The sequence below is a fragment of the Mus caroli genome, chromosome 1 (genome assembly GCF_900094665.2).
Source record: "Mus caroli chromosome 1, CAROLI_EIJ_v1.1, whole genome shotgun sequence".
Classification (NCBI taxonomy): Eukaryota; Metazoa; Chordata; class Mammalia; order Rodentia; family Muridae; genus Mus; species Mus caroli.
The window spans coordinates 169,909,318-169,933,624 of NC_034570.1; the positions used below are offsets into that span (position 1 = coordinate 169,909,318).

The 24,307-nt window shown below is 37.6% G+C and overlaps 1 protein-coding gene across 9 annotated transcripts in view; it reads left to right on the forward strand.

The window, feature by feature from the left end:
* Positions 1-24,307, forward strand: part of Cdc42bpa (CDC42 binding protein kinase alpha) — a 202,330-nt gene that overhangs the window by 92,446 nt on the left and 85,577 nt on the right. For all 9 annotated transcript variants that reach the window (XM_029476012.1, XM_021164427.2, XM_021164511.2 and 6 more), the window contains exons 6-11: positions 5,186-5,279; positions 8,224-8,424; positions 10,360-10,608; positions 12,544-12,623; positions 15,801-15,967; positions 18,066-18,188. In XM_029476012.1, the coding sequence (XP_029331872.1) occupies positions 5,186-5,279; positions 8,224-8,424; positions 10,360-10,608; positions 12,544-12,623; positions 15,801-15,967; positions 18,066-18,188 (914 nt within the window). The remainder of the gene's footprint in view (positions 1-5,185; positions 5,280-8,223; positions 8,425-10,359; positions 10,609-12,543; positions 12,624-15,800; positions 15,968-18,065; positions 18,189-24,307) is intronic.

Genomic DNA, 24,307 nt, shown 5'->3' on the forward strand with positions numbered 1-24,307 from the left:
ATCAAAGTAAATGGTGAGAAGCTGGAAGCAATCCCACTAAAATCAGGGACTAGACAAGGCTGCCCACTTTCTCCCTACCTAGTCAACATTGTACTTGAAGTCCTAGCCTTTTTTCTTAATTCCTTGTTACTGTTAGCAGGAGTTAAATTGCCTGAAGCCAGTGGGTCCTGGCCACAGAATAGCAAAGAGTTAAACAGAAAGTTAAATTGCCAAAAGTAAGCAGCTTTTGGCCAAGCAGCTGCTGACTCCATCCCCCTTCTCTGCTGCCAGCAGCCACTGACTTCGTACCCCTTCTCTCCTGCCATCCCCAGGAAGCTGGATGCTCCGCTAGCCACTGGCAAATAGGGAAATAATTTGTTATGAAGTTGCAATCGAAAGGAATGTATCTGTGTTTTCAAACCATAGGACAGTTAAAAACTTTAATATAGAAGTGATAGATTAATTGATAGATATAAATAAATTAATAAAAGATGCAACATCAGTAATGTAGAAGTATGAATAAAATATTTAATGTCACAAGTAATCAAAGGAATAAGTACTTTGTTTTACCTATGAGACTGACAAAGGTTAAAGTGATTGACACTCCCTGTAATTGTTAAAGAATGAGAAACTATGCGCTTTTCCACTGTTGACTAAGTTGAGACTTTGTAACTATATTTCTTTCCTAGCAATGATATGTTCATTTGTTTATTTTCCTCAAAAGCTTGATGTATGCCTATACATCTATTATGTATGTATGTATGTATGTATGTATGTATGTATGTATGTTTGGTTTTTTCGAGACAGAGTTTCTCTGTGTAGCCCTCGCTGTCCTGGAACTCACTCTGTAGACCAGGCTGGCCTCGAACTCACATCTATTTTTATCCAAATCACTTGTGAATTAATCAGAAGGAAATAATCTGGAATGTGACTCATTTACATTATTAAAACATTGATTACAATCTTTTCTTTATGAAGGTTGTTGTCTTTTCCAGTGTTGTCATTAGTAGGAAAAGTGGAAGTAATAGACTTTCCTAGCACAGGGATATAAAAAGATTCTGGCAGATAGAATGATACAGTTATATAAAGTCACTAAGTCTTATTAAAATTGTTTCATTCATAAGAAGTGATTCTGTCCCATACAGTTCCAGGCCTTGGTTTTAGCTACTGGAAGGAAAGTGCTGTTTATTATCATTGTAAGAATCCTGTCAAATGCTGAGACGTCCAGATGATGACATTGTTGATTTTATGAATTTATGAAATTATTAGCGTAGCAACTGTTGTGCATAGCACACTGTACTGGGTGCTACAGACCCAATCGGAAGGAAAGTAGATGCGCTAAGGGCCTCCATTTCCATCGTGCTTTCTGGGTAGAAGAGAGATAAATGTTAACCAACTAACCAGTAACACTTGGTTTAAAATGACAATTTTGATGGAGACCCTAAAGGTGGATAGTGATTTATGAATTGAGACAGTTTCCTTTATGAGACACCAGGGGAAGCCTTGTTAGTGATTATTCTTTTTCTCCTGTAGTCCAGGTCAACCTTAAACTTCTGATTCTCCATAGTGCTGAGAAAACAGCCAGTTAGCTTGAAACTGTATTTGTAAGCTGTTCCTTACAGAGATCACAATGGAAATTAAAAAATATTTAGAGTGAAGAGAAAATAAAAGTGTTTGATATCAGAAAATCTCCAATCTTAAATGAAAATAATTGAAGAGGAATGAGGTGAAAAATGAATTAAGTCTCTAGCTCAGGAAGCTGGGAAAGAAAGCAAAATTAGCTTTAATTATAGAGAAGAAAAAGGTAAAATGAAGTTAGGTTACGTGAACAAGGAAGATTAATAGGCAAATATTAGTATATTAAAAATCAATAAAAACCAAAATACTTTATTAAAAACCACTAGTTTAATCACTGTTATATTATCATTAAAGACAGATCCCTAGTTTGAATGTTAATAAGTAGTATAGAATATGGAATCTGGAGGTAGACTGCCTGGCTGTAAATCCTGACAATGGCCTTTAGTATAAACTCAGTGTGGTTTAGCTTCCTTCTCTGTATACAGGGTAATGATTGCACCCACCTGGGTAGTAGGTTGAATATCAAGCACTTAGGTATTATATGGTAATTTTATAAAACACGGAGTAGCTGGATATGGTAGTTCACACCTATAATTTCAGCACACTCGAGTTTGCAGCAAGAGACTTGCCAGGAGTTCCAACCAGTCTATGTTACACAGTCTGAGGTTATCATAGGCTTCAGAGTGAAGGTCTGCCTCAGAGTGTAAACCAACCAAACAACAACAGCAAAAGTAACAATGATGCAAGGGAACAGTATTAGAAATGGAACTACAAACGCACCATAGAGATTTCTGATTTCATCAGCTACATTGTAATTTGAGAAGTGGATAAAATATACATTTTATTAGAAAAGATCAAAACGACTGTAATACATTCTAGTAGAAACAGAAGTTATGTGGGTAAGCTAAGAATGTTTAAAGAAATGAAATTTATAATGCAGTCCTCTCCACAGGCTCCATTATCATGTCTGTAGGGGCTCTTACTTTCCTCTGCATTTTTAAATTGAGGCCCATGTGATAAAAGTGCAGGACATTACAGTATACATTGACAGTGTGCAGTGACATGCCTGTGTGACCATCCTCTCAATAGAGAGTGCATTCATTCCCAAAAGTATTTCCAGAATGAAAATTACCAGAGTACTTTTTTTTTTATCATGGAATTACTGAAACAATAAATGCTTTAGAAAGCTTTAATATGAATCACAGCTAGGATGGAACCCTTAAAACATATTTTTCTTAGAATATTTTTAAAAGATTTATTTATTTACTATACACACATATATGTGCATATATGTACATATATGTGTGTTTTTGTGTGATTGGGTTACCTCACTAAGGATGATATCCTCCAGATCCATCCATTTGCCTAAGAATTTTATAAATTCATTGTTTTTAATAGCCGAGTAGTACTCCATTTGTTGCGGTAAATCTCCTCCCAAATATGCCGCAGCAATGAAAACACAACTCAGTTATTATGATTATATGCTGTGCTCCTAGATTGGGCAGTTCTACCACTACACTACCATCTTCCACATCTATGAGACCCCTTAGAACTTGCGGTTTCTCCAGGCCATGTGCTTCTGCTTTTCTTTGTCTTCCTCCTCTGCATCCTTTCCCTCTTTCATTTTCTCCTTCTTCTCTCTCCTCGCCTTCCTCTCCACCTTCCCTTTATCTGCCCAGTCATCAGCTCTCCTTTATTTACAGATTAAGGTGGGGAGCAGGTTTACAGGAAATCACCTGAGTGCTGACTCATTCCTTGTTCTCAGCCACTCACAGGAGAATAGAATTAACATCAACTATAATTAGCCCTAAGGTTATCCACAACATTCTCCCCCTTTCTGTCTAATTAAAAGACTATTTTATCTCAGATATAATTGAACATAACTATTATTATTTTGTAATTTATAAAGTACATGAGACCTAACACCCATTCCATCATCTTTGTTAATTAAACAGAACTTCTGTCATCTATTCTTACTTAAAAGACTTATAATTCTACATCTGGCTATGTCTTGGCTTTAGATTGATTGCCATCTGAAAACCACCCTCTCAAAATGGTTCCTCTCAAAGTAAAAAGCCTGGGATGCTAGGAGCCTATGTAGTTTTTCAACCCCATCAGAAATCGAAGAATGACTAATAAGTAACTGAAAATATATAGAGAGGTTAACACAGCTTCCAAAACGTAGCCAATCCATAGAGACCGCTGATCACCTGGACAGTCCCTTACTTCAACAGTTGGAGCATCGGTCTTCAGCCTACTGGCCAGGGTCATCTGACAGACTTAGAGAAACAGGAATAGTAAGGACTAGCCTACTGTCTCGGCAGAATCAAGATGTCCTAACCTGTTAATTGTACTTTCTTTGGACAGTATTATGTCTGTAGATGAAATGAGGCAATTCTTGCCTAGTGGCTGTTTCGTCACAACTGGAGTAACTCAAAGATGCTCACTTTCTTCTTTGAATCCAAGACAGGGAAGGTTGTCAGAAGCAGACTGGTCTCAATAACAAGTGAATAAATAATCACTAAACATCACATTCTGTAAACTTCTGACATTTTTAAAACCAACTATCTATGTGAAGTAATCTATACTGTTCTCTGTTAACCACTCTCAGCCATTTCTAATTAAAATAACTGAAAACACCNTAACAATAAACTCAGAGCCATGAATTTCCTATTTGGCCCTTAACTCACAGGCTTAAACATCTCAGACCTGTTTATAACAACAGCAATAGAAGGACTGGGTCTAAGCCCTGTACTTCAAAATTTTTAGCATCAAAGACAACCTATAATATAACCACCCCCAGCCTCAAAGCCTAGGGAACTGGGACAATGACTCTTCATAACTTCTCCAAGCTGAGTATGGGAGCTGAGATATTTTTGAAGAGAGGGGGAAGGGCAGGGAAATGGGGGAGTTGGTTGGCCTTAAGACGACACACCAATGATTGTATTAGTCTCTGATGTCTGTGTCCTGGCTGGATCTGGATGAAAAACCAAGATATCAGGAGTTCAGGCAGGTCAGTTCAGCATGTCTGATGGTTAAATTCACCAAGGCTGTATGTTCTGTAATATATAAATCTCAAAACCAAATTTTAGTCTCATCCAGATAACCTTTTCGTTTGATTCTCTGGAATCTGGTTCTCAGGGGGTCTCCCGCTATCAAATCTGATCCATAGAACTCTGGAAGGTGTAAACACCTTAGTCACCTTTTCCAAAAACACAAAGACAAAAGTTTTTCCCAAATCAGCAAATCCTTCAGCCAGTAACCAGGAAAACCTGGAGCTTGCCCTCTGTCCCAGAGGAACAATAAAACCACCACAACACTCAAAAATCACACACAGTTTAGCCTATTTAGGCTTGGGATCTCTGAAAGAACAGCCACTGACTGAGCTATCTCTCCAGCCTCTTAAAGTCTTTTTTTTTTTTTTTTTTGCAGGAGGCGAGGGATTTGAAACAGGTTTCTCTGTGTAGAATCTAGCTGTCCTGGAACTCACTCTGTAGACTAGGCTGTCCTTGAAGTCAAATATTCAATTGTCTCCCTTAGAATATTTTTTAAAAGGTAGTTGAAGTTTTTCATGTAAAATTATCTGATTATTTTCCAACTAAAACTTAAATGTATTTATTTTTTTCAGAGACATCAAACCTGACAATATATTGATGGATATGAATGGACATATTCGTTTAGCAGATTTTGGTTCTTGTCTGAAGCTGATGGAAGATGGAACGGTAAATAAACATATATTATGAATTATTCTACTCATAGATATTTCCTTTTCCATGTCTTCTATGTTCTAGAGTCCCCTGCTTGCACTGACTATCTGCCCAGCCATCCACCTGTATGTGTTCCACCTCCTTCTACAAAGCTTTGGCTATTCCTGCACATAATAAAGCTTGTTCATCGAGTTATTTTATCTGCTTGCAGTAAATACTTAGCTTGAGAATGGCTCTTTTAAGAGTCTTGTATCTTCCTTTTTGCCTGATGCCTACTATTTTACTTGAAATGTTCTTAAGTTTTTAGAATGATAAGGTAGGTTTCATATAGAAAAAGAAAACATAACTCCGCCTTCATTTGTACTGTTTTTCTAATTATATACTTGTTCTGAGGGACAATATTCAGCTTTGTTTTGTTTTGTTTTTAGGACAGGGTTTTTCTGTGTAGCCCTGACAGTCCTGGAACTCCCTCTGTAGTCCAGGTTGGCCTTGAACTCAGAAATCTGCCTGCCTCTGTCTCCCAAGTGCTGGGATTAAAGGCGTGTGCCACCACGCCCGGCTTACTTTATAATTTTATAACAGACAACTTTTTATGTATTCCATATTTGCTTAAAGAGATTACATTTTCTCTAATTTTTAATACCAGGGTTCTATACAAACCCATAATATAAAACGGAGTTTGCATTTGTATTTTATATTATTAAGGGTTTTCCTTGTTGTCAATTATTTAAAAATCCTTAATATGGTAGATTTGTTAATTTTTCCTTTATATTGTCAGTACTTTACACATCTCCTTTGTAACTTACTATTTGGTGAAATACTACTTTTCCCAGTATGGTTTCTCTTCAATTAAACTGATGAATTAAAATAATTTTAATAGTTAGGCTAATATTTCTATTACTGCTTTAACTTTCTTTTGCTTAATTTATGTGCAATTCATCTTTTTATCCCATCACTTTCAAATGTGTGCTTCCACTATGTCTTTATCTTGCTTAAATAAATTATTTAACTGATTTTTCTCTCATTTATTCATTTTGCCTTATTTCTTTCCCAGTGTTAAATCTCTGTCCTTTAACAGGTGATTTAATGCACTCTTGGGTCTTGTGACTCAGGCCAGTGCTGTGTGCTGTTCATATAGGTTTTGCTTCTTCTCTGCCCTTTTTCTCTCCTGCCTCCTACTGTGCAGTTCAGGTTTAGCTTTCTCACTCTCTTTATCCTTGGAAGGTAACATATTTCATTTTAAATATTTTAATGCCTCTCTTTTGTTATTTTAAAAAATTATAGTTTACTTAACTGTAAGTTAATAATTTTTCTCACTACATTCCCATTCAATATAATCAACTTATTTTACTTTATGCCACATATAGAAATTAATTTAAATTGCCAAGAACTATGTCAAAACCAAAAAAAAAAAGTATGGGACAGTATTATTTATGATTAGATTTGGCAAATGTCTTGAGGATAACACAGAAGCACAACCCCTCTACCCTGCAATGGTAAATTATATCGTCCTCAAAAACGCGTGTGTGTGTGTGTATGAGATGACACGACACAGCGGTCAGAATGAGAAGACAGCGAATAGAACTGCAACAGTGTCTGCCCATCACTTCTCTGATTACATGCTAAGAATAGGTGACGAATAGCTACAGAGTGTAGATGCATCCTGACCTGCAACACTGACCTGCCCACAGTTACCTTGGGAGGCACAGGGTGAGATATTGGTCTTTCCTGAAGCTTTCTTCCAAGCTCAGCAACAGAAAAACAGTCCCAGTGAAGAATAAGAGGAGTTTCCCACAGGTTTACAAATGGGAATAAGAACATGAAAGATACTCAGAAATGCAAGTCCAGAACCCGTGACCCCACTGTGAGTGCATCTTCTGCCCCCCAGAAACAGCAAGTGTTGTCCACAGATGATTTAGAGCCTCTGGACACTGTTAGGAGGAGTATAAAATGGGGTAGTGACTGTGGAAAAGAGTGTAGCCAGTTCTTCCAGATGCTAAAAATAAGTTGATAATTTATTTTCAGTTTTATCTGTTAACTTGTTTAATTATATTTTCAACTTTTTAAAATTAAGAATTTTTGTTTAAAGTCTATTTTTTCTGTTTGGTTTCGTTTGTTTGTTTGTTTTCTGAGAAAAGGTCTTCCTGTATAATATCCTTGGCTGGCCTGGAATTTGCCTTGTAGACCATGCTGGCCACAAAAGCATAGAAATCCATCTCAGTGCTAGTATTTAAGGTGTGTACCATCATGCCTGGTGCAACTTAGAACTTAATATACAGTAACTAATCAATCTTCAGTTTTCTTAATCTTCGGTTTTCTTAGACTCATACTTAGAGATGTAAAATTATTATCAGTGTTAATCTGAATGAATTGTTCATATCTAACTGTAAATTTTTAGTTCTACTATAATACATACATACATACATGTTTTGATTGATTAGGTATATAGTTAAATAATTTAAAAAACAGTAAGAAAGCTGATATAGTAGTGCTGTAATCCCAGCACTTGGGAAGCAAAGTGAGGAGGTTTGTGAGTCTGAGGCTGGCCTCATCTATAAGTGAGGAGGATTGTGAGTCTGAGGCTAGCCTCAGCTATAAGTGAGGAGGATTGTGAGTCTGAGGCTAGCCTCAGCTATAAGTGAGAACTTGACTCTGATTACCAAACCAAACCAAAATTAAACAATAATAATGTTGTAAGTGAAACATTCATTTTATTGTTAATGACTCAGATAATATTGTTTCCCTATGTGCATTCAACTATAGTAAAGCTTCTATAACATTGTGAGTAATGAAGACTATTAATATAAAGGCCATATAAAATTACTCTGTAAATCAGGAGACTAAATACAGATGATAAAAATGTCTTATTATACTCCTACGTACATACTGTATATCTCAGGTACCTCTTTCTAATTAAAATTTATTTTTAATATATTAATAAAAATTTGAACTTTATTAGGTCCAGTCCTCGGTAGCTGTTGGAACTCCAGATTATATTTCTCCGGAAATCCTTCAGGCTATGGAAGACGGAAAAGGCAGATATGGACCAGAGTGTGATTGGTGGTCCTTGGGGGTCTGTATGTATGAGATGCTTTACGGAGAAACACCATTCTATGCAGAGTCTCTGGTGGAGACATATGGAAAAATTATGAATCACAAAGTTAGTATATTTATTTTTTTATAATTTTAATAGTAAATATATAGTAAATTAAAGGAATATGATAGTAAAGAGACAATACTTTTTTCAAAACAATGAATACTTTTTTGATTCGTAGGGGATAATCATTCTTAATCATAACCTATGAATTAATTAGTTTTAACTTTTTACTATATTTTGTTGAGAAGTGCTCCTGAATAGAAACTTGGTCTAGGGTCTATATAGTTGAGTAATAGAGTTCAAAAGTGGTTAGTTTTTTCAGTTAGTTTTAACTATATAGTATGTACAGTCATGACAAGCATGCATGCACAGATTCTCGGTATCACTAATAATGAGTGGAGTGTGTGAAGAGAGATAAAAGTGAGATTTGTTGGCATCAGAAGACGACTCCGTAGCTACGGTCCTTGCTGTACACAACTTCTGACCTCAGTTCAATCCCTGAACTGCACAGAAAGATGGATGGAGGGAACTGACTCCACAGAGTTGACCTCTGACCTTCACATGGGCAGTATGGCACTTGTGTGCATGCACACTCCTCCACACACCTATAGTCATATACCACAATCGTTTTGTTTTGTCTTGCTGCGATTCTTCTGTCAATCTAGCAAGTACAAAATGAACTATCAGTACTCTAATAAATGCAGCTTCATGGGCCCTCCTCAGATTGTATTGACAGAACTACAAGTTGTAACTTTCTGTCACAAAGTTAACAGCTGTACATCTTGAGTGTTAAAATTATGGTTAGAACTTTTAATGGATCCAGGTCAGGCTTAGAAGTCAGCCTGGTTGGGATATCTAGAACAACGGTGTATATATAGACTATCTGTCCCAGTGTTAATGATCACAAAACACTGGCTGCAATCCGTATACACAGCTGGGACAAGATCATAAAACTCAAGTAATGTGGAACTAAGTGAAACAAGATGAACAGTACAAAAGAAGAATAACATACAGTTTCAGAAATTGTGAACAGTTACAAAAGTTCTCATTAGGAATCTGAATGTCACCAGAAGAATAGGATAACCTGTAATTTTTAATTTGGTCTGGTGATGCAAACATGATTAGTTTTTTTCTACATATTAATCAATTTTAGAGACTTTGTGTCTTCTGAGCTGTAACTGTAGTGCAGTAAGTAGTTATGAAGAACTGAAAGCTAGGGAGAAGTTTGCAGTGTGTAAATGGCATGTGTATCATTCAGAAGGAAGTCACTTGAGTGTACACTGCTGAATAGCACAGGTCTGGAGAAAGAGTTCAATTCAAGTTCCTCTCCTGTCATTAGTGTATGGCAGTTTCCTCTTTTACAAGACTGTCCTACCAGCAGTTCCCACCCAGTGTGATTATTAAGAGAATCAAATGGGTCAGATAAGTAAATCACTTTGAATAGTGCCAGGTACATGTTAATTTTTCAATTGCTTAATGATTATCTGTTATTTTATATGGTATCTGAACATTATCAGTAATCTACTTCTTAGGAAATATTGAGTTAAATTCTGCTCTTTGTAATCAGATCCACCTGATTTTAACAGCAACTTAACAACTTTCTAGAGCAGTGGCTCTCAGCCTTTCTAACACTGCAACCCTTTAATGCAGTTCCTCATGTTGTGGTGACTCTCAGCCATAAAATTATTTTGTTGGTACTTCATAACTATAATTTTACTACTGTTATGAATTGTAATGTAAATATCTGATATGCAGGGTATCTGATAAGTGACCCCTAAAGGGGTTGCAACTCACAGACTGTGAACCACTGCTATATGGCATCTGACCTTCTCTCTTTGTAGTTCCTCTGTCATGGAGTAACTTAGAGAATTAAAAGTTCCCTTAGGAAAAGGATTTATGTCCATCATCCCTGTGTCTCCCTACAGTATCACTACTGTGTCATCAACACTTACTAGACACTGATTTATATTTGCACACCGTATATCTTTGTCTGTGTAGGAGAGGTTTCAGTTTCCAGCCCAAGTCACAGATGTGTCAGAAAATGCTAAAGATCTTATTCGAAGACTCATTTGTAGCAGAGAACATCGACTTGGCCAAAATGGAATAGAAGACTTTAAGAAACATCCATTTTTCAGTGGAATTGATTGGGATAATATTCGGAATTGTGAAGCACCTTACATCCCAGAAGTTAGTAGCCCAACAGATACATCAAATTTTGATGTGGATGACGACTGTTTAAAAAATTCTGTGAGTATGACATTATGAAGATGTCCGGTCCTGCTCGTTCTTTTAAGTATTGTTATAAAGTAACAATTTATATTATAATATTATTTTTATTTATTAGTCTGATGCCGGGACTATTTTTCTTTTATCGGTCACATAGTATTTATGACTTCCAGTGCTTATTTTGTCATGTATCAAAAAATTGAGAAAAGTAAATTCAATATAGTCACCCATGACCAAAAGCAAAATTCAAGATCTATTCCTTAAATAATTGTGTCAGTGGGTTTTCTAAGAAGACAAGATTGGATGCTTTAAAAAATACATTTTGGGTCTGGAGAGATGGCTCAGTGCTTAAGAGCACTGGCTGCTCTTCCAGAGGTCCTGAGTTCAGTTACCAGCACCCACATGGTGGCTCACAACCAGCTGTAATGAATTCTGATACTCTCTTCTGGTATGTCTGAAGACAGATACAGTGTACTCATATACATAAAATAAACAATTCTTTAAGTTAAAAAAAAGTATATTTCATGATTTCAAAGTGGAGGAGATGACAAATCTTTCCCTTAAAACCAGCCATAAAACTGGAAACAAGCAAAAACACTTAGAGCTTGATACAACCAAAGGAAATAAAGAAGCATTTATTCATGAAAAACTACTGAACTGTTTTTGAAACCATACACACCTCACCCTCTACCTTTCACCCCATCACATGCTTGTTGGTATTCATGACATGGAGCAAAAATCTGACACCTTGCTGCTAGATGGGGCAAACTTGATTGGGAAAGCTCTAACCCAACACACTGTTGCCACTAAAATAGCAACTTGGTAGGAATGAATGTGGAAATAGAGTGGATGTACAGTTGATTTTTAACTATTTTATAATAATTTTATAAACTTATGTAGCTGTATTTCATAAAGTTATGGTGAACACCAGGTTAGCTGTCATTGACCATTGCTGTGTGGAAATAAAGGTTAATGAATTTGAAGGGAGTGTGGAGGGGTACAGGGGAGGGGTTGCAGGGAGCAAAGGAAAGAAAAGGGAGGGATGTAATTATCTCAGAAATTAAAGGAACAGAAAGTTAGCTTCTGGTTACATTCTCAACAACTGAGTATAAAACTCTTTCATATGTACTTCTACTTACAGATACTTTATATAATAATATATACCTTTGATTCCTTAACACTAAACTCAAGATTAACAGCATCATAACTTAACTCCTAACTCCTAAACAGAGTTTACTTTGACTTTGTGACACTGGGTGGCAGCCAGTGGTTTCACACACCGATACTCCTATCCCTTGGAAATGTAATGGGAAAGGATTATGAATTCATGGCAAGCTTGAACTACGTACAGCAAGATCCTGCTTGAGATTTAAAAAACTATGCAGTTATCAGACAGCACTTCTGGGAGCTATTTTATACAGAGATACTATTGTAAAGCACAAAAGTGCTTATAGAGTGTGCAAGGGCATTTGCTGTCAGTGTGAGACGAGAGGAGCCCCCCATGCTCAGTCGCACCCTCTGCTCTGCACACATTGTCAGGGAACACGGAAGTTCTACAATTCCGATCGATTTTCCAAATAAATTTAGCTTCTAACTGTATGTGATGAAACATGGGTATAATTTCAGCACTGAAGAGGCAGACACAGGAAGATCTGGGCTACATAGTAAGGTCTTGTCTCTCAAAAAAAAAAAAAAAAAGCTAGACAAATTTTCAGATATAAAATACACAAATAATGTCCATAATTTCATTCTTAACTTTTATATTGTTTATTAGAGTTTTGTAGTAGCAGTGCTTAGAGTCTGCATTTTGTATCCTTGTACATATTTACCAAACTTATCACTGTGTCTAAATTGAATAGTTGTTTATCCCCATTGACAGTTAAAATTAATAGTTCAACCTATGGGTCTTAACTATAAATTTCTTACTAGATTGGTATTCTTTGAATTTTTTTCTAGGAAACAATGCCCCCACCAACACATACTGCGTTTTCTGGCCATCATCTACCGTTTGTTGGTTTTACATATACTAGTAGCTGGTAAGTTTCAAAAGTCAGTATAATTTGGGTAATTTATTTTATTTTTTATTAGATATTTTCTTTATTTACATTTCAAATGTTATCCCCTTTCCCTAGTTTCCCGTCCGAAAATCCCCTATCCCCTCCCCCCTCTCCCTGTTTCCCAACCCACCCACTGGCATTCCCCTATACATGGGGCATAGAGCCTTCACAGGACCATGGGCCTCTCCTCCCATTGATGACCGACTAGGCCATTGGGTAATTTATTTAAAAGTAAATTGAGCTTGAAAATGGTATATGGTAAATTGTAGAAATTGTAGTTCTGGCATAGCGCTGAATTTAAATGTGGAAAATAAATGATAAGCCTATTTTGGTATTATCAATAGAACAAACTACTTGAGAACCCACTGTTTGAAGGAAAAAGACAAGGACATGTGGTTCAAGGGTTGAATCTGTTGAGAATAGGGCGTGAGCCAGATCAAGGCACATCGTGACTCTTCTGTTCTGTCACGTGCCGTTGTTCACATCACTTTCTACTCTTCACTCACTTCTGTCCTCTGGTTCCTCCCTTCCTAGTCACATAAGAATCACTATAATCACGTCCTGTATGCCATGTCAGTCTCTCTGGCTGTCTTACAGCTGCTGGACTTTCCTTGTGAAGTGAATATTCTTTTAAAAAATCTAAGCAGTTTGATGTGCTGGGGCAAACAGGGTCTTAACAACCAGGCTAACTTTAAATTGAGTGAGACGCAGAGGTTTGGTTACTGTATACTGTTTGACATACATACTGAGTCACCCTGGTTTGTTCTGCCCTGTATGTACCAAGGTAACCATTTCACACCTCATTCCTGCCTTGCAACCTGTAGTCACCCTCATCCTCAGTTGATAGTTTTGCCTCTTCATCCCTGAAGATTGACCCCAGCTGTAGACGCAGCAGCTCATTCCTGCCACTGTTTTCTGTCTTCCCTTAGACTCACACAAGCTCTTTTCAAGAATGGACCATGGCGATGCCTGGCTAGGGTTGGTTCCTTCCACCCCCTCCTGTGTGGCTAAATCTATTGTTTCCTTTTATGTCATAAGCTTTCTCCTTTATGTGCCGTCCACATCCTTACGTCCTGCCAACTCTCTTATCAGACGCATGGTCACTTCTTCCATATTGAAATAGAAAACCTTTCTGGATCTCATACCTGATACCAATTATTTCCTTGCCATATACTACCTCTCTTAACTGTCTATTTTTAAAATATTATTCTTTCTTGAATCCACTCAATTCAGGTTGTGCTCCCATCACCTCATGCAAACTGATTAATCAGCATCACCATTGGCTCCTGTGTTGCTGAGTGCAGCTATTCCTTCTTAGTCCTGGTCCTGGGCTGCCTTTCTTCACCTTTGCCACAGCTCCATTCTCCTACACACTTACCTTTGTGTCTGTTTCCCAGTCTCTAAGCCTGAGTCCTCCTGGGGCTCAGACATGGAACTTCAACACATATTTCGTAATGAGGTGAAAGTGTGTCTCTCTAGTGGAGACCTCTTTTGTCTTCTACTTGTACTTGTGTAACATGTTATAGCTTTTATTTTCTACATCTGTCAAAATTGCCAACCTGCTTGTCCTGTTGATGGCCAGATCTGTCCCCAGTTCCGGCTTCTTTGTATCTTAACTACAAACCAAGGTTCTTATAAGGCCCTGTACAACTGACTTGGTCGTCTTTCTACGCCCTGCAGCTTTCCCAGCTGTTTCCCATGTTGCACTTACACAGGCCTCCATTGAAGGAGTGCCTTGGGATGCTCAGGCTTCTGTTCTGCAGTAGTCTTCATCCTAACACTGCCTTGACTTACCTCAGTTACTTGTGCAAGCACCGCTATTTTGATTTACTCCATCTACATTTCTATCTTCTCCCTCTTAGGACTTCTTTTCTCTCTCTCCTGTTTCATAGTTTCTCTTTTAGAAGCCAATGCTTTCTAATGTGCAGAATATGTTATGTACTTTTATTTCTGTCACTGTTGCTAAAATTTAAACTATTGGCAAGAATTTTATTTATAATTTTTAATTTAAATACAATTATATTATTATGCCCTTTGCTTTGCTTTGCTTTGCTTACCTCCCCTTTGTTGTGGTAAATCTCCAACCCAGATATGCCCCGGCAATGAAAACACAACTCAATTAATATGAATACATGCTGTGCACCTAGATTGGGCAGATCTACCACTATACTACCATCTTCCACATCTATGAGACCCTTAGAACTTGCCATTTCTCCAGGCCACATGCTTCTGCTCTGCTTTCCTTCCACCTCCTCCTCTGTCCTTCATCATCCTCTCTCCCAAAGCCTTCAACTCTGTTTTCCTCTATCTCTGCCCAATCACCGCCTCTAGCCTCTATTTTATACATTAAGGTAGGAAGCAGGTTTACAGGAAATCACCTGAGTGCTGACTCATTCCTTGTTTGCAGCCCCTCACAGGAGAATGGAATTAACATCAAATATAATTAGCCCCAGGGCTATCAGCAACACCCCCTTCCCTTCCCTTTCTTTTCCTTTCCTTTTTCCAATCCCTTCCATGAACACTTCCTCCAACTCTGATCATTTCCAACTCCCCACTCCCTCACAAATCAATGGCCTCTTTTTCCTTGATTATTATTGTTTTACACACACACCTTTCTGAATCTGTTCTATGTTGCTTGTGTGCATGTGATTCAGGCTGACTACCTGGTAGTAGATCAACAATTAGGTAGCCCATCTCTCAGAAAGACTAATTCTCTTGCTCTCAGCTATTATTGATTGCCTATACTTCTTTGTCTAGGGGTGACTCCCTGATGACTGTCCATCATCTGAACTCTATTATGCAGTCAGAAAAGCACCTCATCTTAAAGTTTAGAATTTCAAATTCTATTAATGAACATGTGCTAATGGTTTTGACTACTGTTTCAGTAAACTTGTCAGATTGTTTTAAACTAATAACCCTTTAGTTTAAAACCCTCATTTTATAATTTATAGAATTTTAAACTTAAAGATAATTTGGTGATATAAGTTTTATTTAAAAATATTTCTACACATTATGGTAATCTCACAGAAAACTTTTTTAGTCATTCTGTGGGATTCTAGATGTTTTACTGTAGATATTCAAATCTATGTCTTATATGAAGAAGTTTAAAATTCTTCAAACTTTATTGTAATACGAACCTCCTTTTTTTTTGTTCAGTGTTCTTTCTGATCGGAGCTGTTTAAGAGTCACAGCAGGTCCCACGTCATTGGATCTCGATGTCAGCGTCCAGAGGACTCTAGATAATAACTTAGCAACTGAGGCTTACGAAAGAAGAATTAAGCGGCTTGAGCAGGAAAAGCTTGAACTTACTAGAAAACTTCAAGGTAAATATTTTAATGTTTCCTTTGTTTAAATTGAACTTAGAGTTCTGAGCTGCATTACGACGGATTGTTTTATTTTCAGAATGGATCTTCTTATAAATGGTAAAAAGTAAAGTTGTAGAAATATACGCAGAACAGAGTATGATGGCATTCATGTAAAATCACACAGTGATGTGACTTCTTTAGGTATGGATGTGTTCATCTAAATGTATGGAATGGAATTCTTCTGGAGACAGGAGGATGGAACTGTCAGGGAAAAAGGGCCCTTCTCATCCTCACCTCACACTTAGGTGACTTTTAATATCATATGATCAGGGCTTGCATGCACGCTGTTTCCTTCATGCTCTGGGATGGTTTTAAAGGACATTTTAGGATTCTTACTTTTCACTTTTTTGTTTACGGTGATTTTGATCTCTCCCTAGTCTACTCAATGTCACAGGACCCCTCAGTCAACACTGGACTGTTCTTACCACCTCCTTTCTCACTCTGACCAGTGGCATTTTTATGGCTCCCTCTATCTGTGCTTTCCTTCTGAGGCTTTAGCTGTCTTTTGTAAGGATGTCTTTGTTTCCTGTGTTTCTCTCTTTTGTGTGTATTGTGTTCCTCATTTAGAGTGTCTGTTGATCTTTGTGTCTGCATAAACTGTGAAGAGTTTGCTGCTGCCTCTGTTTTTTTGTTTTGTTTTGTTTTTAAATTGATCCTGTTCTCCCGCTTTCCAAATGCCTTGTAACTTGTACTATATGACCAATATAAGTGACAATAAGAGATGGTTGAGTTAATATTATTTTTGTCCCAGAAAATGTTTTTCTATTTTTTATGCAATTAGCAATTAAGCCTGAACAAGGCTGGATTGCAATTTTTATTAAAGTCAGTCCACCTCTAATGTCAGAAGTGAAGGGGGTACTAGGTGGAGCTTGGTAGGGTCTATTTCTCCTTTACTTGTAACTATGGGGACTTGTTCCATTCTTCCTCCTCTTCTTACTATTTCCAACTTTCATAAGTGTCTTGGTGAGGAGACCATTCCTCGTTTGATGCAATTACAGCAGACATAGAGTAGGATAGCTGTGCCTCCTCTGAACAGTGTACTAATCCCTACCCCACATTGTCCAGAAGGTTTGCATTCTGTTTTTGTTTTTTGTCTTTTTCCAGCATAGTAGTCCTCAATTTTAGGGGCTAGTGAGATGGCCTAGTAGGAAAGGGCACCTGTTGCAAGACCTGACAACACAAGTGTAATCCTTAGAATTCATGTGATAGAAGGAGAAACCTGACTGTTGGAGACCTGTCTTCTGTCCTCTACATGAGTGAATGGCCTGTGCACTCACATGTATAACACCCCCCAAAGAAACAAATGTTAAAAATGTTAGTTTGGACAAAGCTCTAGGTTAGACCACTGAGATGCCTTTCATCTCAGAATGTCTTACTCCACTCTGGTTCATTTTACTTGGTCTTTGCTTTCACAGTACCATAATGGTTGTACAAACAAGTTCTTTTAAGTTCTTAGCTTTATATTTCAAAAATATTTAGTATATTTTTATTTTTACAAAAGGAGGCAATAGCCATTCCTGTTCCATTTCATTACAAATGAAAACTTTGGGAACACAATGAAGGCAGTGCTAAGAGGAAAGTTCATAGCAGTGAGTCCTCCATAAAGAAACTAGAGTTCACATACCAGCAATTTAAAACTAGAGTCCACACACCAGCAATTTAAAAGTGTATCTGAGAGCTCTAGAAAAAGAAGAGTAGACAGCAGGAATAATCAAATTCAGGGCTGAAATCAAATGACTAGAAACAAAGAAAACAACACAGAGAACAAAACCAAGAGCTAGTTCTTTGAGAAAATCCACAATATAGACAAACCATTAGACAAATTAACTAAAAGACAGAGAGATAGTATCCAAATAAACAAAATCAGAAATAAAAAGGGAGACATAACAACAGACAATGAGGAAATTCAAAGAATCATTACCTCTTACTTTAAAAGCCTGTACTCCACAAAATTGGAAAATCTAAACAAAAATGGATAAGTTTTTAGACAGATACCACTCACTAAAGTTAAATCAAGTCTCTGATTTTCATTCTTTAATTCTTGTTTTATTTTTAGAGTCAACACAGACTGTTCAAGCTCTGCAGTATTCAACTGTTGATGGTCCACTAACGGCAAGCAAAGATTTAGAAATTAAAAGTCTGAAAGAAGAGATTGAAAAACTAAGGAAACAAGTATCAGGTAACTTTCTGAGGTCATCATTAATTTAGTATATTTTCAAGTGGTTACTGTCTATGAGTCTTGTTGATGTTATGGGTTATGAATTATATGACACTAAGAAATGGCAAATAAAATTAGTTCTGGTTTCATAATTTGATCTGGAAAGTAAATATGTAATTGCCTTACAGAAGGAGGGGCTTTGGGGAAAGTAGATGAAGGTGATACATAGAGAATATATAGAAGGCACAGCCACCTAGAGAGAACAGAGATGACTACTGTAGTGATAGAATTGTCTGGGAAGTTGTGTATGTGAGTGAGGTAGACAGGAGGTTTAACGAAGAGGGCTGCATATAGACACAGACAGACAACAAGCACCACATCATGAGTTGAGGCTATAAATTTCTCTTCCAGGACTGACTTTATTGTGCCATGTAAAACTTCGTTGTATTTTCCTTTCTGCTCAAATTTTTAGAATTTTTTACTTTGACATGATTTGAGAAGTGCTTTTTGAGTGTTTGAAGAATTAACTTCTGTATTCTCTAATCCGTTTTGTAATATCCCTTATGGTGTTTGTTCTGTGAGAAATGAGGTTTGTTTTCTGCCTCAGATACAGTCATCTTAACCTGTGCTCCCTGGGCACTTGGGATGAATGTGTGCTCCTGCTATTCTAGATTATTTGTTTTATAAATATTGATTAGATGCTGTTGGTAGAGAATGTTTTTGAGGTTTTTTTCTATAGTCTTGGTTTTCTGTCTATTTATGTTACTTACAGTTGAGACAGGCATGATTTACCTCCTGTTGAGCAGGCTTTAAGTCTAATCAGACAGCTATTGGCTGCTGCCAAGATCTGAGTGACACCACTGCACCCTTATGTGTGTCTTGTGTACTGGTCATTGTTGTGTTCATATGCCTATCGATACTTCAATGCTTCGTCCTTGCCAGATGGAACAGAAGTCAATTTCTAATTTGTTCTTTACTGACATTCTGGGAATCTCTTTATTCTTTCCAGTTTCTGGTGGGTTGTTGTCATTTGTCTGTTTTTAAAATACCATCCTTGTCTTTAATGAGATGCTCTGGCTTCTTATTATAGCCTCAGGTTGAAAATTCAGATTCGGCTTCCATAGTTGACAGGGGTCAGCATGGAACTACAGAGGTTTCAGAGTCTGCCTGCTTCTGCCTCTGCCTCTTGAGTGCTGGGATTAAACATGTGCATCACCAAGTCACACGGTTGTTTTTTTTTGTTTTGTTTTGTTTTGTTTTTGGTGATGCTTAAGTCAAATATAATATTAGTTTTTTTAAAGAGTTTTTTGTTTTATTTTTCTGTTGTTAGTGATAGAGGATTTTGGAGAATGGCCCACTTAACATGATACAAAGACTTAGGATATCAGACACTTAGGATCATCAAGACCAACCTTGGGCAGTGGCTCCAAAGTTTGTTGTTTCACACTAATGGAGGTTAAAAGGAGATTATGCCCTTCTTGGGTATAAACAGTGTGGAGACAGTCTTTACTAAGCATTATCCGGAAAAGCAAGAAAGGGAGGGGAGTGAGATCAATTTCCAAAAGCTGAGAAAAGTAGCTAAGGATGGAACACGTGGTTGAATTTCCTTTGTCCAGGGTTTTTTTATAGGGCAATGGCAAGAAACTGGACAGAGACTGATGTGATCTCTTTTGAAATTGGTTAATTGCCTGGGACCATCAAAGGTTAAACCAATAGAAGGCCTGTATTCTCTGTTTACGTCTTCCCCGAACCAACCAGGGAGATGATCATGTTGTGTTGATGCCTGCCCCCACACAGGAATAGCTGAAGCCTGCCTCTATCCATCTCTTATTCTGGTTTAGTTATCAACATTGACTCATTGCTAGCTATTAAGTTATTGGCCACCATTACTACCTTGCAGGAGTCTTGCTAACTGTTCATTTTATCAAGCTGTCTTTGTTCTCAGAGCCACTTAAAAAGAAGCTGGAATGTTCTTGGTTAGCTTTTTATCTATGGGATGGATAGTCTGGGGTCTTGTCTTAGTTAGGGTTTTACTGCTGTGAACAGAAACCATGACCAAAGCAACTCTTACAAAAGACAACATTTAATTGGGACTGGCTTACAGAGGTTCAGCCCATTATCATCAAGGCAGGAACATAGCAGCATGCAGACAGGCATGGTACAGGAGGAGCTGAGAGTTCTACATCTTCCTCTGACGGCTGCTAGTAGAAGACTGACTTCCAGGCAGCTAGGGTGAGGGTCTTAAGCCCATGCCCACAGTGACATACCTACTCCAACAAGGCCACACCTCCTAATAGGGCTACTCCCTGGGCCAAGCATATACAAACCATCACAGGTCTCTTTCCTGAAATAGGGCATACACTTTAGATACCATTGTTCTTATTAGTCTATTATAAGTTGTGTTAGATACAATGTTTTTAAAGCAAGAATATTTAATACCTAATGGTGTCTTTCATGTTTTTCCCAAAGGAAAAAAGTCTCCTGGAGACGAGGTCCTGCTATCACTGGCTTTGTTTCTCCAATCCTATATGTTGCTTATCAGATCTGGTTGGCTATCTCATACCAGGCTCATACACCTTCTAACTAATTTTCCTTAGTGCTCCAGACTCTTGTGGTTTTAAATGTTATTCTTCCTTTTAAATCCAGCTTCTGTTCTCATTGAAATATTTCAAAGTAGCCTTGCATTTTGTCCGTAGGCCCATTTTTCTGATGCTGCCTAAGAGTGCTGTCTTCTCCTCCCTCACTAATAGAGTATCAAACAGTCCTATTTTGGTCCTTTGGCTAGGAAAAGCATGATTTGGGGTAGGGGCTGTGTTTCCTTATACTTTTTGGCTTCTCTGGGTTGCCAACAATCTTCTTAAGGCCTGGGGGTGCACTGCCTTCACTGCTCAGGCCGCAGTGCTCCGACTTGTCACCACATCTCACTGGCTCTGGTGGCTTTCTTAATCATCAGCTGTGTACTTGTTTTTAAATACAATGTCTTAGGTCTTTAAATAATTGTTCTTAGTAGGAAATATATCAATTATCTTTCTTTAAAACTAGAAGTCACCAGAGTCAGCTTTTCTAAGATAGGGTGCTACTCATGGAATAGCTTTAATATGCCTGCTGCATTATTTTCAGGGGACTCTTATTGTTTTGAGGATAAAGTAATAATTTCTCAGTGTGTGTTGGAAACCCTCCCTTGCCATGCATGTGCTTGTGTCTTCAGCTTCATTTCTGGTTCCCGCTCCCTTTGTTATGCCAGTCCTATCCACATCAGATGATTTCTAGATCCCATCAGTGCTTATCCTTCATCCACGTAATCCTGACTCCCATTTCATAGCTCTGCTCTCACTTGTCTACCTGTCAGCCATCTTTCCATCTTCTGCCTGTCTGTCTGCGTATGGTTGTTCATTTGTTTGAGACATATTTTGTAACCCCCTACTCATCCATAACATGTTTCATTATTAACATAAATATGGCTGGCATTGTCTTTCCTCACCACAAACAAGAGCACAAGCTCTTTGAAAACAGGAGCTTTAAATTCATTTGTTTTTCATTTTATTCACTAGTATGTTCCAAGTCCCTATAGGGTTGTACTTGGATCATTAAAAACCCAAATCAGTATTTGTTGATGAATTAGTGAAACATCATTTCTTCAAAACCCATTTCCTAAGATTTCTGTCTTTATTATGTTGCTACAGGCAAGCCAAGCAGACCTCCATTCTCTATGTAGCGCAGAAAGGGTCATCCTATCTGGGATATTTGTTACTGCCAGCTCTTGCTGGGTTCCTTCATGTTCTTTTCTCCCACTGCCTTCATAAATTTAACACTTATCAGGCTACTTTTGACTTGAATTTTAAAAACCATTTCCCAATGGTGGAATGAAATGAGTAAAATCAGTGAAAATGCTGTTAAGAGTAAAGGTTGACCCTCTTGCTTTGGAAGTTCTTACCCTGCAGAGGTTATTATGGTGGATCTATGGTACTCACTTCCTCACTTCTGTACTCTCTCAATCCATTTCTCCAATACCTGTCTATCTGTTCGTCTATCCGTCCCCCCTCCCTACTTTCTTCCTCTTTCCTTTCTCCCTCCCTCCCTACATTTTCCTCTTTCCTTCCCTCCCCTCCTCTCCCTTCCTTCTTTCCTCCCTCCCTCTCTTCTTCCCCCTTCTCTCCTCCCTCCTTCCTCCCCCCTCCCTCCCTCCCTTATTTCATTATCTTTTTTTTAAGTATGATAAAATACATCTATTAAAATGTATTGTTTGAGCATTGCTTAGTGCTTCACTGAGTAGCATTAGGCACAGTCCCCTCCTGTACAGCTGTCATTGCTGTCTCTTCAGAACCAGGATGAAATAGTAACTCCTTTTCTGCTGCTTCAAGCCTCTGCTCTGCCTTCTGCTTCCATAACCTGACATTTCCAGAAGTGTAGAAGTACACAGTCTTCAGTGTTCTGTGTTTGGCTTCGTTAACTTGGTGCAGTGTTCTCAAGGGTTATTCATGTTGTAGGGTGTGTTAGAAATGGCTCTTTTCTAAAAGTTTAGGCATGTTCCATTATATTCATATGACAGATTTTGCTTTTGCCTTCATCTGTCATTGGACACATGGTTTGCTGTTACCTTTGGCTATGGGTAATAATGCAGTTATGAGTACAGACATACAGATTCTGGCTAGTTTCTTGTTTTTATTTGTTCTTGGATATATATCCTGTAATGAAATTCTGGATCATATATTGTTTAATTTTTTTCAAAAGAAACCCTGTACTATTTATATAGCAGCTATATGATTGTTTATTGTTAATGTGAACACATTTAAAATTTTTTTAAATAAATTATTTTATTCTTATTAACTCACAAATAACACACAACACAACTATTTTAAGGAAGTCACTGGAGCAGTCCAAATTTCTGTCCTCAGTCACTTGTTTGCAGGTAGCACAGCCATTTCACTTAGGGATTTACTTTTCTCCGTCAGCTACATTTCTTCCACCACACAAGGAAGGTAAAAGATGACAAAGTAGGTATTCTTGTCCTTTTTTTTTTTTTTTTTTTTTTTTTTTTTTTTTTTTTTTGGTTTTTCGAGACAGGGTTTCTCTTTATAGCTCTGGCTGTCCTGGCGCTCACTTTGTAGACCAAGCTGGCCTCGAACTCAGAAATCCGCCTGCCTCTGCCTCCCGAGTGCTGGGATTAAAGGCGTGCGCCACCACGCCCGGCTCGTAGGTATTCTTTATTCAGAGTTACATTATTTATTCAGACATACATAAATTATTTGCTGGGTCCTAGGAGCTATATTGGTCCCTGGAGGCATGATGGTAGAGTTGAAAATAAAACCGTACCCTGTTCACTGTTAGACTCAGGTGCTTAGCATCCTTCTTCGACATCAAAGCCAGAGCTAACATGCAAGCTCTCACTTTGCGGCTCTCCAGACACTGCTAGTGCCCTTTGGTGCTTCTTGAAGAAGGTCTGTGCATACAAGACACCTACCAACAACTGACCCACTTCATATTACTTCCTTGTAAGAGTATCTTCTAATTTCTAGAAAAATTACCATGGATTTTGTTAATGCCTGCTCTTTTTTACAACATTCTAAATTCTTAGACGACTGAGCCAACACTTGTTTTCCTATTGTATTTCTAGTGTCTTAATCAGATATACAGATAGTATATCTCTCTATATATACATGTGTATATACTGTATAGGTCTATATATTTCCTTATATAGACTTATATAGTAAATATGCACTTGATGTGTGTCTACAGGTTAAAAAATGAAAATTTATGTATGAAATATAAAGGGTATTTTGTTTCCTAAGTGAAATTTTATTATGTATAATATACTTTTTAAACTCCTGGTATTGGGCATCCAAACTCTGTATAGTCCCTCCATCTTTACTAACCTAAGACCAGCCCTGGTGGCTGCTCAGTTAATGTACCAACAATAATGAAGAAACTCACCTGTTGGTAAATGCTATTGTGGAACCCGGAAGGAGGAAAAAAATTACTGGATGTGGGTTGCCATTTCCAAAACATCTTGATTATCATGGTGACCCTCTAATAGAATTTATATGTTCTTCTCAAGTACTGTATCTTAATTATCTTTTTCCTCATAGAATTAAAAAGTTTTATATCTATATTTTGATAAGACTGAAAATATTAAAAGATTG